This window comes from Chenopodium album, chromosome 14 (assembly GCF_948465745.1).
Source record: "Chenopodium album chromosome 14, dcCheAlbu1.1, whole genome shotgun sequence".
NCBI lineage: Eukaryota > Viridiplantae > Streptophyta > Magnoliopsida > Caryophyllales > Amaranthaceae > Chenopodium > Chenopodium album.
In genome coordinates this window covers 21,658,471-21,673,201 of record NC_137847.1, presented here as the reverse complement: position 1 = coordinate 21,673,201, position 14,731 = coordinate 21,658,471, and the positions used below count along the sequence as shown (strand labels likewise).

Here is a 14,731-nt window from a genome sequence, read left to right as displayed (position 1 = left end):
AACCAAAAAAAAGAAAAAAAGCAATAAGCAGAGTAGGCCCATGATGTACTTTATTAACAATTTCTACCAAATTCTCATCTTTATGCGTTTATGCAAAAAGGTCATTATAAGCGGTGAGTGCTGAAATAAAATCAAATCAAGTACATGAGAACTAGTTGTAGAGTATCCATTAGACTTCCCTAACAATTAATTGATTTTTCAAAGTAAACATTAAAAAGAGTATCAGACAAATTAAAGCTTATTTCTTCAACAAGAAAACTTATGATGCTTCAACTATCTTGCATTTATTACTTATTTTCTCTCTTTAGCTTCTTATGCATTATATTAAATTTATTCTTCATATACAAGCAAATAATCAGCCTATTCTATTTATTAGTTTTTCTCTTTAGCTTCCTTTGCATTAAATTTTTTATTCAACACAATGAAGTAATAAGCCAAATTTACCCAATAAATAGGAGTATAATGTTCTACGTTCTTATATATACATAACAAAGTATTATGGTATTTGATTTTTAGTGATATATTTGGCTACATTACAAATAATTCAAGAGCTAATATTTACAAATGAAAAGAAGAATTTGGTTTTGTCACATATTGCTCATGATACCATGGTTTTTGGGTATGTTTCATAATTTTATTTTTTAACTTGTGTCTTATTTGATTTTTTTCAATCTTTCAAATGCTATGAGTAGATTCTTTTTTAAACGCGTAGTTATCTTGTACAAATGTATTCGGATGTTATGTTATTGTCACATTGTACAAACTTCATATATTTTTGCAATATTCAAAGTACATATCAATGATTTTGGAAAAAAAAAATGTAAAAAAAGTTGGTTTAAATGAAAAATGAAGAGTTTTATTTATTTTATTAATTTATTTTAAGTAACAGAATGTTAATTAAAATGTTGTGTTTGTTTTGTTGTTGAACAAATTATGTGAAGTGTACACAATGGGACATGTAACGGTAGAAGAAAAGGCAGAAGCAACAATACCAAACACAGCTTTATCTCCACCAGAAGGAAACACTACATTCCTTGATGCAACAACTTGGTGTGTAGCAATTCCTTGGGCACCTCAAATGAATCTACAGATAGCACTGGATTGGGCTTGTGGTGACGGAAAAGCCGATTGCAGTCCGATCAAAGCCGGTGGACCGTGTTACGAGCCTAATACGGTGGTTTCACACGCTTCTTATGCCTTCAATGCGTATTATCAGCAGAATGGTAACAATGACATTGCTTGCAACTTTGGTGGAACATCTACATTAACAAAGAAAGACCCAAGTAATTAACTTGTCTATTCACTCCCACTAGTTTTTTTTTTTTTTTTTTTTTTTTTATTTTTTTTTATTTTTTTTTATTTTTTTTTTTGTACTAATAAGGTACACGAATCTAAAGGTCACCTACCGACTAGGTAGTCGTGCTAATTATTCAAAAGTAACTCTTTATTATGACCGCAGTTGGCCACTATATTATGAAAAATTATGAGGGTAAAGGCTTAGATTTTTTGGACCTCAATATTAACCATTTGGCTTAGACCTTGATCATGATAGGTTACAATTGATTAATTTTGAAAATGATTTGCTACGTGATTACAAATGACCAAGTTCATATTAACTAATTATGTAAATGCTAGGTGGTTAAGTGTAACATTTGATGGGGTGTTATCCCAGATGTAGAATCAACAGTAGAAGTGTACTGTTGCAAAAGTTTGCATTAAAATTATTCGGGAAAAAAATGTGTTAAAAAAAGATATAATTTTGTGTAAAAAAAAAACAAAAAAGACAATAGAAAATTAGAAAATGGAAACTGAATATTTAAGGTTTTTTTTAATTTTTAATTTTTAATTTTTTTTTGTAAAAAGAAATAAAACTTGTAAGAAAGGAAGGATTACTAGATTTAGTTGGAATTTATTATATACACCCGAGTGTACGGTTGAGCAAATAGTATTTTTACTCATTTGTTGATTGAATAAGTAAATGACCCTGGGTGTACATAATAGGCTCTGAGATATAGTTGTTCATGTTCTCCAAACCTTTTAGTCATTTATCATTTAAAATCTAGTAGTTTCTTTTCCCCTTTCTTCAAAAACCCTTTTTTATCCTAAACACTTGCTAATCGTATTCAATTGAAACTATGCAGGCTATGGTAAATGTTCTTATGCTGCTTCCAGGTATGCTGAAATTATTTGAAACATAAAAGTTCATCGACCCTTTTATAAATAATCTACATATTAATACGATTCCAATTTTATCAACATTAATCAGGCAAATATTACTCATATAACAGTAAAATTTCGATGAAATACTGATACGAAGTCTGTTTTTCTTCGTTTTTTAACAGCCTCAGCCCTCTACGCTCGTCGACTACAAAGCAAGATGCACATAATGTACTCATTTGCATTTTGATGCTATTATACATGACAATATGGTACAATTAGACGTGATTATGTTATTGAAAAGGGTAGAAGGAGAATATTTAGCTCAAGGACAGTAGTTAAGAAACGCTTTAAACTACGTACTTTTGTTTGGAGATTAAAATTGTTATTTTGTTAGAAGGATGCTTTTCTTTGGAAATAGGTCAAGAATATTTGACAATGTAATGGCTTTTTGTCTCACATTTTATGGCTCAAAATAGTTGGTTTAGATGCCTAATATCTGCTTTGTATATCTTGTTGTGGCAATACAATTTTATAAAATTTTGCATATCAAATTACAATTTTATAAAATTAAAAATAAAAAACAAATAAAGACACATTTTCTTTCACTAACACATGTATAACTTTTTTTTTAAAAAAAATAGATAGGGAGAAGATTTTGAGTATACCTCAAACCTTTCAGTTTTCGTCGGATATTTATGGATCAAATACTTTGAAACTGAGGGGGAAAGAGTAAGTCGTTAGTGGGGGGTTCAATCCTTACCATTAAGCTTGGTCTAACACATTTATAAGTACTTGCTAAACAAGTTTGCGATTTCAAAGCCATGTAAAAGATACATACAAGTACTAATAATGTAATTTCTAAAACACTTGAGAATTTAAGACGGTTTAAGATAATACTCAAACAATTATTTTATTTTTTATTTTATTTATTTATTTATTTATTTATTTATTTTTTGACTAAATATAATCAAACAAATTAGAAGCACATATCTTGACATTTGACACACCCTTTTACAATAAATATAATTTGCCTATGAAGAGTGTCATTAAAAGAAAAAGGGGCTATTTGGTTCATGAAGGGAAAAGGAAAAGATTCTAGGAAATACGAGAAAACGTAGAGAGCTAATCGCTTAAATTTCCTTAGTTTGTTATGGACATACAGAAAGAGATTCCCCCTTAAGTAGGCCTTAACCATCATTTCCCTTCCCCCTACAACCACCACCGATCACTTCAACCAACCCCTTCATCCTACCACCATTGATGTGCCTCCCTTCCTTTGTTGCTACTGCCCCTTCATGTTGCCGCTGACCCTCCCTTAAATCTTGTCGCTCTGCTGTTTTGTGATGATTGGTATTGTTTTATGAGTTTTTGAAGTTCTATTTTGGGTGGTTTGGGTAATTTTTGGGGTGAAGAGAGGTGATTTTCAGTTTTTTTTTTTTTTTTTTTTTTTTTTTTTGTGGTTTGCAGGTTATTGTGGTGGATGTGGTGTTTCCTGCTGTTGGGTGGTGTTCGTGGTGGGTTTTTGGTGGGTTGATGGTGGTCAGGGTACAAGGGTTGAAGGGTGGCGATTATGGTGGTTGGTTTAAGTGGTCAATTATGGATCAAGGTGGTCATAGAGCAGAAGGGAGAAGGTAAGTGAACCTTACAGGGGTGGAGAATGAGGGTACAGGACTTTGAAGGAAAGGAGAGGGAAAAGGAAATGATAAACATGGCTTAACAATTATCATCTAAGGGAATTAGCCAAGTTGATCCTCTTACCTTTTTTGAAGACCTTTAAACAAACGAACCTGAATTGTTTTTAAGAACTTGAAAGCTTCCGCATGGCTAACATTTAAAATAAACCGTAGAGGATGTACTTCCAATTCTTCTTGAGCGTCACAGAGAAGCATGCTGTCACTCCCTCTGTCCAAAAAAAGTTCCACTGTAGGCTTCACCCTCCAAATTTAATCCCAACAGATATTGCGACTTTGCAGACAAATTTCTATTTATCTGAATCTTGAGACAAATATCTATTGTACAATCTCCAAAGTGATTAAACAGTTAAGGCATTGGCATAGAGGATGGTGAAGAACAACTCAACATCCTGTATATTTTTTATCGTTTGAACAAACTGGTTACTTGTAGGTTCATCAAGTAGTAGCTGACTCATTTGTGCAACTCGAGGCACTAGTTTCACCAATGCTATGCCTGATGAGGATGTACCTGCTCCTGATTGATCGACAAAAATATCTCTCACTATAGCATTCACCAGCGTCTTGAGAGATACATCTACCACATTTGTGAACTCGTTACTGCACAAAATAAACACTAATTTAATATTTGATACATCAATAATCAGAAAACTGAACTAGTGGTTTCTATTAATGCAGTTCCTTGAGATTAACATTTACATCAATGATCATACACAGTATATGACAGGCATTACACAAATCTGTTCACATATTTTTGCTAGAAAGTCCTGTCCAGTTTAGTATTATCCAGTAAAATTCTCTCTTACATTATCTACTCCCTATGTCCCTAAATAAAACTATAAAAGCCTCAGTTCTCCCAAAATTCTTAGCCCTAAAAAAAATCTCATTTCACACAAAACTCTTGTCCCTATATATAAGCCTCATTTCTTTATCATCCTCTAACTCACTTCTTTATATTCACCTTTTATTTAACTCAACCAGATTTTCTTTCCACAAATTAACCCCCACTACATTCTTTTTTAATCCACTTAAATCAACAATTTGTATTAATAATAAGCTATCTTATTGTGAAAGGATATTCTAGATGACATACAATATAGAATAGAAATGGTTAAGTACTAAAGTGATGAACATTATATGAAATGGAAGGATTAACTAGTTATCATTCTGAGCAATCACGGTAAGTAGTTCTGGACCTTTGAGTTGCTGGTGATGCATAATGGCATGTGTTTAAGTGAGCAAGATATTGGTCAAAGCCTAAAGGATAAAAATTAGGCAATGGGAACAAGCCCATGCTACAGTAGTACTTGCAAGAGCTGAAGCAGGGGGTTATTGCATACCTCGATAAAACAGTATGTGTCTCCGTCATGAGTTGATCGAATTTGGGCACATCAGAAATAATTAAATTATCACCGCTCTGAGATGCAGCTAAGCTTGGCAATTTAGCATCTTCTGGCAGCAAGTATTGCATCCAATGACGAGGCCTTCCCATGCTCATGAATGTGTCAAGTACTTGAACAATAGTTTCATGAAGTATTAAGGGATCAAAGACATCTTTCAGCTGTTTGCTGCAATGGCAGTCAATTCAGCAGTTGTTACAAATTCCACTGGAAGATAACACCTTTAATACCACATGTTTAGTGAAATCTCTTTCAAACAATACATACTTCTCAAATAAATTAATTATTACAGCTTAAATCATCAGCAAAAATTAAAGAATAAATTTAAGAACTTGCTGATTCATACCTAAGACATATTCAAGTATAAGAATGTTCTTTAGTCTTCATTTAATTACTTAAAAAACCAATGGTAGCTGAAGTGAATAATAACATCGGAACATGCGTGTCTTTAGGAACTCTGGCAAAGAAATATAGTAATGCACATGAATGAACTGAAGACAGTAATTCTTATATCTCAATTTTCAGAGTTTGTCAAAGCTTGCTAGTAATACAACCAGGGAAATCGTACATCTGTTACCTTGGTTCCTAAGATCAATTGCTCATATTCAGGTACAGACTACAATACACACTGATAGGGTACAGAAAGTAGTTGGTGAAGTGGTGGATTGTGGTCAGTGAGTACTCATCCCTATGAGACACTGCTGATAAAATTCTATTAGCTTCTGAGCTTGAATATGACAGAAAAACCTTTTCTCTTAGATTTATGCTTAAACATAACTTGAAATTTTCATATGATACATTAGGGTGGAAGTTTTTCAATATATATCTTGATTGAAGCTAGGGTTTCCTCAGTTGTTTCTTTGCTGGGCAGTGGAATGTGTTTCTTCTGTGTCTTATTCAACATTGATTAATAGAAGAAAGCCCTGCTCACCATTAGCTGCCATTCCTAATGACTGATGCCTAAAATGGTATAATGAAAGTTAAGAGAAATGGGAAAGTGATCCATGGAGAGGAAGCGCTAATGCTTCAAGTAAGGCTTCAGTTTCCTGGGATTTAGCAAGTGTAGAGATATTCTAATTGGAAATAAGTTGACATGTGTAGTTATTTTGGCAGTGCTAAAGAAGCAAGAAAAAATGTGGATCTATAAGTACCATTTTAAAATAAGAACATAGACTCTTGTATGATGAAAAAAAGTTCTTGCAGCAGAGTTGAGGTTGGATCAAGGTGGTTTACAGCTAAAGAGGGAAATATCCAGTGGATCACCCGCTCACCTGCTCCACCCGTCTTATTGGATGGGTGAAAAACCTGGTTTAAACGGATGATAGGCTGGTGATGGATTAACGGATGCGGGTGACGGATCGGATTCATGTGGAAAATTTTCACCCATCACCCGACCCGTTAACCCGATCCATCACCCAAATATTAAAAAAAAAAAAAAAAAAAAAAAACAATTTTTAAAAAAATTTCTGAAATTTTTTATACTGGGCTAGGCCCAATGATGCTAATGTCCTAACTCCTAATTTAATACTCTATTGTAGAATTGCAGCATTTAGCGTCAGAAAGAAATTTACTTCAAGATACGAAAGGGCCTGTTTTCATGTTCCTTGGAAACAAATCATCGGCAACAACATGCAAACTCGAAGGGGCCGTTTCGTTGGGGGTATTCATCAAAGGTTAAGGGAATCAACTGTCGTTATTTCCTTTTGATGGTGTTTGTTAGGCTTTTTTCTCATTCCCTGTACCCTCCCCATTCCCCTAAAGTTTCCAAGTTCAATCCCCAACCCCTCTAAGTATTTCCATCCCCTTTCCTTAGCCACCACCATACCTCCCACTAGTCCACCACCCTCCTACCCTACCCCCACAACCGAAAAACCCACCTACCCCACCGCCTCCTTCGGCCGCCCCTCCCCTCCCCCCACCCCAACCTACCCTCCGCTTCCCCCCAAACCAACAAAAAAATCCCTCCCCTTCCCCATAACCCCTCCCCCTCCCCTCCAAAAAACCCTTAAAATCCTCTCACCAACAGCCCAAAACCCTCCACCACCCTCCCCCCATCCCCGAATCCCTAGGCTAGGGTTTCGAGGGTGGGAGAGGGGCAGTGAAGGGTTAGGTTTTGGGCGGTCTGCGGTCGGTGAGGGGTTTTTTGGGGGGAGGGGAGGGGTTTTCTGGTGGTTTCGGGAGAAGGGGAGGGGCAACTAGGGGAGGAGCGGTTAGGGTAGGTGGTGAGGGTCTTCATGGTGTCCAAAAAAAAGAAGAAAAGAGAAGTGAAGAGGTGGTTGTATGGTGGAACTCATTCCCTTTGTTGTCACAAAAAAAAAAAAAAAAAAAAAAAAAAAAAAATCACATTCTATTCTTCTCTTTTCCCAATGTTTAAGTCATTCTCTTTCCCTCCCTGTTTTTTTTAGTTGTTCAACTATGACCTGCACGTTGTCCAATGCACAAATTTTGCCCTTTTGATAAGGTCCAGCTAACTGCTAAGGCTTGCGGAGGGAAGCAGTTGACTAGCAAGCTAAATTGTATGCCTTATGTAAGAACAAGCACATACAGAACTTACATGGCCTCAAAATGATATGGACCATATCAGGAATCAAAAGTAAGCATTTCCTTTTTTTTTTTTTTTTTTTTTTTCCGCTTTCATTTTATAAGTGCACTCACGCCCATCGGAAAAGCTTAAAAATAATCCAAAGATAGTAAATTTATTAAGACTCTTGATAGATAGTTATGTTATCATAGTAACATGGAATGTTCAATGGGTTAATGCTAGTCTTGGAGAATGTATGCAACTACCAAAAGTTCAATAAGGTTAACAGTACTTTGGTGAAAATTTTATACAGCATCTTCTATGTAGTAAAATGTAAATAAGGTTGCCTAAATGATTATGCAACATAATACTCACCTTTTTAGGACTTCTGATGCAGCAGCCTGCATATTGAAGATTAAAGCAGGCAACCCATGACTAGCCAGAAAATCAGCCCTAGCTAAAAATTTTTGTTCATCATCCTGATCAATGAGACTAGCTTCTTCCTGCAAAGTAGAAGTCACCATTATTGGCTTTTTCTTCCACTTTCCATTATAAATAGCTACCACCTTTACATAATAAATAGCTACCTTTACTGTTATTTTCCTCATGTCCAAAGGCAACCACACAGAATAATACAAATAAAGAGTGAGTGAAACCATGAACCCATGAATAAAAATAACACCCTTGCCTGCTAATTGATTACCATGAATTTGCATGAAATAATTCCTAAGAAAATGCCTCTTGTTAATTCAATCATCGTATATATCTCTTAAAACCAAACAAAAAAGAGTAAGTGTGTTTGATTGTGAGGATCTAATTTTAATGGCAAACTGATGAGTCAATCCACCGATACATCCAAGTTTTACTACTATGATAAAAGTAACAATGCTTGTAATAAATAGTGGATTTGGTTCCACCTTCTGTTAATTTATGATTATTGCGCTAGAGAATTTGATAGGCCAATAATTACATTTGCATGTATTAAATACACTTAGCCAAAAAGTATATCAATCAATTACCATGATTTGGTGTTAAACAATCAGTTTTTGGCTAAAATAACCTACAAAACAGGAGATCAGATACCCCACACTAGACAAGGAATATTAATTTCAGACAGGTGCAGGCCGTGCAGCACCAATGTTTAGCCTAGGATGACACATTAATTGCTGATCCACAACCCTGATTCACTGTGTTGGAACTTCCATTTAGCTTGTATCTTCTATAATTCTACAGTAATTGATTTGCTTTCTTTTTCTCCAGCTACTAAAATGATTCAGTTCCAAAAGCTGTCTCATGCCCACCGATCAATTCAGCAGCAGTTCAAAATCTCTACACATAAACCTATATTCAACTACCATGAGCCCTTTTGTCACATTATATAACCTTCTCCAGTTCCCCATGTCTATGTGCCTTGTATATGTGTTTCTTAAATTACTGAATTTTACTACAAAGCCATCCCGCTAAGTAAGGTATGGCTCCAACTATTCATAAAGCCCTCTGACCAGCCCTAGACATGGCACATCGAGACATTTTGTGGTCCTTTGGAGTTTGGATACAGTTATACAGAAGGATAACAAGGATTCAAAGCTTTGATTTGAAAATATCATAGCTCATCCCATTAAATATGCTTCATCCATTTTATAGAAAGTAGGCAGCACAAGAGCAAATGAAATACTAAGATAAAATATAACTATCACTAGAATTTGCCTCAAATAATTACAGAGCAAAGGGTTCAGTGATTTAGCCCCTTTCTCATGCCAAAGTATTTAAGCCTAAGGTTTTACATGAAGTTTAATACAACACTTCATTTAAGCATATTGTGGGTCCTATACCATCTCGAATTTCCCTTGTAAATTTGACATAATAGTTTCACTAGTCTCCCTACTATTTCAGGGCTGACAAGCCAAATATACTTCTGGTCTTCTTGTCATGAATAGGAAATCATAATTTGCATTTATATCAATTACCAAATAGGCAACCATATCTTTCACCTTGCATTCAAATGAAATGACACCTATCGAATATAAACATACATTGAAAACACATGTAGATTAATCATGAGAAAATTTTATCCATGGCGCAAATAAAAGCATGTGGTCATTCATTTTCTTGTAGGTAAAATTTACAACCTCCTTTAAGAATACAATTCTTTATTTTTATTTTTCAACTAAGTTTATCGAGAGACCCACTAGAGACCAAAGATACCTGAAGAAACAAAAAAAAAATTCTGCCCCCAGAGAAAATAAGGAAATGGTTCATATGTTCAGCAGAAATATATTTGACAAAAAACTGTTTTAAGTTATCCTACTTGATTGGGTATTCTTTTAGATATCATTAGATAAAATCACAGTAAGCATATTTCTCATCTATTATAAAGAAACGAGTGGACTACAACTCTGCAAAACTGTGGCCCTATTTCATATTTCGCTCACCCAATCACTTTTTTGTTGAGAAAGTATCCTTAGGAATCGGATTTTGCAAAGCAGAAAATGATAAAAATTCAAATTAATTGTAACAACCTATTCGAAGGAAATAAGAAGAATTCACAAAAGAACAGGAGTGTCGATTAATACATAGGTATATATAGAATATAAGATTAATCTTCCAGTTCCAAAATCTAATCAGATTGATATTTGGAAACAACAAAAGAGATTGATACTTGTAAGTTTTAGCCCATCCAAAGTTTTCCAAATCAAAGCGCAAGTGAAAGACTTCAATTTATAAAACCTCTTTATCTTCCACATCCTTACAATTGCCACTAATTGCTTTAAATCAAACAGATATTAAATAAATTTAGGACAACACATGAATAAATTATGTTCACTAAACATCTAGAATTTCAAATAAACTAGAAGTCAGGGCCCAAATTTGCACCCTCTTTTCCTCTTGCCAACATCGAATGTTACAACAGCGAGCACAACATCTATAAAATCAGGAAGTTGAATAGAAAAAAGTACCTAGGAAACAGATAACATTTCCACCATACAAACTCAATAGAAATCACATGGTTCTGATTTTGCTAGAAAGAGGCCCAAAAAAGAGTAGATGTATACAGCCTTCCCAAAAACACCTTAGCAGTAAAATAGCAGGACTACTACAACACTAAAAAGCAGCTGTAGCAATCATTTGATTGTTCACTTCGAGATCTAATATTCAAATATCAAATATTAATTAATATTTCTGTCCCCCTTTTTTCACTACTCACTGTTTATGTGGTCAAAACAAGAGAAAATTGACCGAATTTATCAACAAGGGATAGCATTAGCATGGGAGATCTTAATAGATTCATCTCAATGTGTATTTTCAATGAATCCACTAAACAAATTTTTACCAATGCACAATTAAGGATACCAATGGTCAAAGACACGCACTAAAGACCATGAAAAGGCAAGTGAGTATAAAATAAAGGAACAAAGGGAGTATTAATCTATTTTAGCATCAATGAAGACATATCTTTTAACATCAATGTAAAGTCACCAAGAAAACCAACAATTGAAAGTTATGTCATGTTCTCGACCAAAAAATGAAAGGAAAAAAGAATAAATGATGAAACACAATTCTTGTTTCCATTTCTACGCCTTCATTAAGCCAAACAGCCCCGCAATTAAAGATGACAAAACTAGAATAGGAAATCAAGATACATGATATTGAAGAGGACAAAGACATCCTATTAGCATAAGAGAAAGCTTGCATATCTTAACAATGTATTCCTAATAATCTTACTTCGACTTTGTAAAGCGTATCCATATAATAACCGAAGTCTTCATTAGATCATTCAATTCCCTTTTTTTTTCATTGGATCCTTAGTTTTCTATTATCTTTGCAACACCCAACAACAAAGAGTTTTAGGGTATAGTTTAATAAGTTCAATAAAATGTTTTATGCTAGTTAGGGTATCTCATCTCCCAATCCAAAGTTGCTTTCTTTTTGTAGATAATCCCCCAATTTGATTAATTTTGTTTGAAGATCAAATTAGAAATGAAACAAATGTGGCTTATAGATTCGCTAAATATAGAATTAAAGATGTATGCAAAAGACAAATTCCTTTGACATGAACCTTTTACAAAATCAATGGATCACCTTCACATATGTCATCAAAGAAGAATCTATCTCCTTATAAAAGGTGTGTCATGAGGGTTGACGAGAAGCATCTTAATATCATACTCCTTCCGTTCCCTTTTGTTTTTTACGTTTGGAATTATGCGCGGTTATTAAGAAATTGTGTAAAGTAGAAGTATATTGGAATAATTCAATGATTGAAAGTGCAATTTTACTTTAAAAAAGAATATTGTACATGTGAGGTGAAGAAAGTAAGAAAGAAATAGAAGAGAGAGCAGAGAGAAAGTAATAATGAGTATTTGAAAACCATTAAAATAGTACTAAAAGTACAAATGCACATGGAAAAGTAAGGATATTTGACTATTTAAATTATAAAGCAAGGGTAATTTTGTTTAAAATTTTTGACTAAAAAAGGAAAGATACTAAATGTAAAGAATAAAAAGGAACACCTAAAATAGAAACGTAAAGAACAAAAGGGAACGGAGGGAGTACAAAATAGCATGAAGAAAATGGAATTGTTTAAATTGTAATATGGAACTACTATTCACATAGAGAGCTAATTTATACTTACAAATAAGGGAAAGATGATACAACTATGGATATGTTTTACAAATCATATTTTTGGTAGACTGCACTCTACTTCCATTTCGGAAGTAGCACTTGTTGATTTCCAATCAAGGGTCTAAAGAGAGAGCATCTACAAAACTATAGCGTTAACGCTAAATTAAACAAACCTATACCACTACATGTGATATAACAAGTCATTAGCTCTATTGTCTGATTATTTATATAACGCTGACATATACAGCTAGGGAAATAGATTTCACAACAAGTATTAACTACCATTCATCATAATACATAAACAAAAGAAAAGAAATACAGAAGGAACCAATACTTACAAGCAATGGGGAGCTTTCCTGACATCTTGCAATGTCAATGTAGAGATGTCTTCCAAGTATGTTCACTTGTACTCTAACAAATAAGCTAAGCATAGTAACCGACCAAATTGATGTAACCATTTTAGTGAAGCCTGGCAAGAAAAGACTTTCGTTCAGAACAAAGAACAAAGCGTCCACAAATCACAATCAACAATTAAAAACAGTAATCCAAAGACAACATACTCAGTACTTTGAGTTTATCCCATAGTTCAAGTTTCTCTGGAAGGGTCAACACATCCTTTCCTTGTTTCAGCCTCTCCGTCAACACCGAAAGGTTTAACTCCTCATTTGTCCTAGTGCTTAAGAAGTTCATGGCTCGAGGCAACGTCGTTGTGCTAGCTATTCTCTGAATGGTCTCGAAATGTTCTTGCATTCTACAAGGTGGAATGAAAGATAAAATTCAATAAAAACCCAAAAACAGTTTTTCACCAAGATTCACACAAACACAGAAAGAAATTCATATTAACTGAGCCTTAATGCTTTCATCATTCTCCCGACGGGCGGCAAGTTCCAATTCCAGTTCAGCAAGCCGGTGTTTGTGAGCATCATACAACTTGTACAAAAAATACCCAGTTCCAGCAACTCCCAATGAAACCAATATTTTCTTCTTGTGCCTTTTCCAAAAACTCTTATTGAACAGAAAAAAGTCCATTTTCACAATTTCATCCTCACATTAAAGGGTTATATTAACCAAATTCTGCAATACATCAGCAACAAAATTTTAATCAATTATCAAATTAGGCTCAAATTTGAATAGCAAAATTCTAGATAAGACATGCTCGTTATAATCCTTCATGATTTCAGTATTCAAATAGATCAATAATCCACCTTAGAAGAACCCTAAATTGAATATAGTGACAATTAAATTAATGGTTAACACTAGATTTGCGAAATCAATAATCGATAATTTTGAAAAAATATAATATACCTCGGAAGCTGCTTCAAATCTTCGATGAAGGAGAGAAAGCTCACAAGCCACTTCAATGGAGAATTACACCTCAGAAAAGTATATTTACGCTGTGACGGAGGAGAGAGAGAAGAGAGGGTTCAGTATAACGTGGAAAAGCTGTCGAGGGGAAAAACTGGAAAAGGCACACCCCTCTTATGAGTCGGTCTCAGCCCAGCAAATTGCTGGGGTAAAATTTCCCGACATAGTGGTAATGAGGTAATTTTGCATGGCTTTTCATTTAATTTTTTGATATGTGGTGAATAAACTGCAAATTTCACTGAAAAATTTCTACACAAATCTACAAATTCAAGCACAAAATCAGGTATAATTAGATTAATCTAAAAATTGAAATTTCACTCAGGTTTTGAAGTAGTTTTCTGATAAAATAATTTGATGTTGTTTGATAATTTGATGTAAAGTGACGACGTACATTTCTAAATTTAATGTTATTAGTAATATTTTCGAGGTTATGCAATCAAATTTAATTTCTGTGAATTTTGGTGAGTATGCTAACAAATTTATGTGAATTGAGTGAATTTTTGTTTTTGAGGTTGGTTATTGTAGTGCATTGATGACAGGGAGTTTTGAGGTTTAGAGGAAGTTAGGAGGGAGGGAGATAGCTGCTTGTGGACTGCTTTTTGTTGTTGTGGTGTGGTGTAGGTTAGCGTCAGGTTTGGGGCGTGGTCCATAAGCAAGATTGATGAGAGGAGATTGTGAAGTGTTGTGTAGGTTGAATTTGTATTCTAGAATCTAAATAATTTTAAGTGGCCTTAAATATAATTCCACTAAAAGTAAACTAAATATCTTTGAAAGTAGACTATATTGCTCCCAATGTAGATAATCAAATAGTTTAGGAAAAATTGACCGCAACAACACCAACTATGATAAAGGTACATGTAGCATCACAACCTTTTAAGGGTGCGGATTACATCACAAATTATGTAATTGAGTACACATATTAGCATAAATGACACTAATGAACTAAGGTTCTATGGAAAAAATATATCTTAAAT

General features: G+C 34.1%; 2 protein-coding genes across 2 annotated transcripts; one reads left to right on the top strand and one right to left on the bottom strand.

Annotated features, from left to right (window-relative positions):
- Positions 1 to 355: 355 nt before the first annotated feature.
- Positions 356 to 2,605, top strand: LOC145579086 (glucan endo-1,3-beta-glucosidase 2-like). Its single transcript, XM_081636365.1, has 4 exons — positions 356 to 619; positions 942 to 1,283; positions 2,142 to 2,172; positions 2,343 to 2,605. The coding sequence occupies exons 1-4, from the start codon at positions 565 to 567 to the stop codon at positions 2,437 to 2,439; spliced, it is 525 nt and encodes a 174-aa protein (XP_081492491.1). The 5' UTR covers positions 356 to 564; the 3' UTR covers positions 2,440 to 2,605.
- Positions 2,606 to 3,580: 975 nt separating this feature from the next.
- Positions 3,581 to 14,241, bottom strand: LOC145580147 (peroxisome biogenesis protein 3-2-like). Its single transcript, XM_081637512.1, has 7 exons — positions 13,698 to 14,241; positions 13,237 to 13,466; positions 12,953 to 13,143; positions 12,731 to 12,861; positions 8,148 to 8,275; positions 5,192 to 5,419; positions 3,581 to 4,451 (listed from the first exon to the last, which is right to left on the bottom strand). Exons 2-7 carry the CDS (start codon positions 13,419 to 13,421, stop codon positions 4,193 to 4,195), a joined length of 1,122 nt encoding a protein of 373 aa, XP_081493638.1. The 5' UTR covers positions 13,422 to 13,466; positions 13,698 to 14,241; the 3' UTR covers positions 3,581 to 4,192.
- Positions 14,242 to 14,731: the final 490 nt, after the last annotated feature.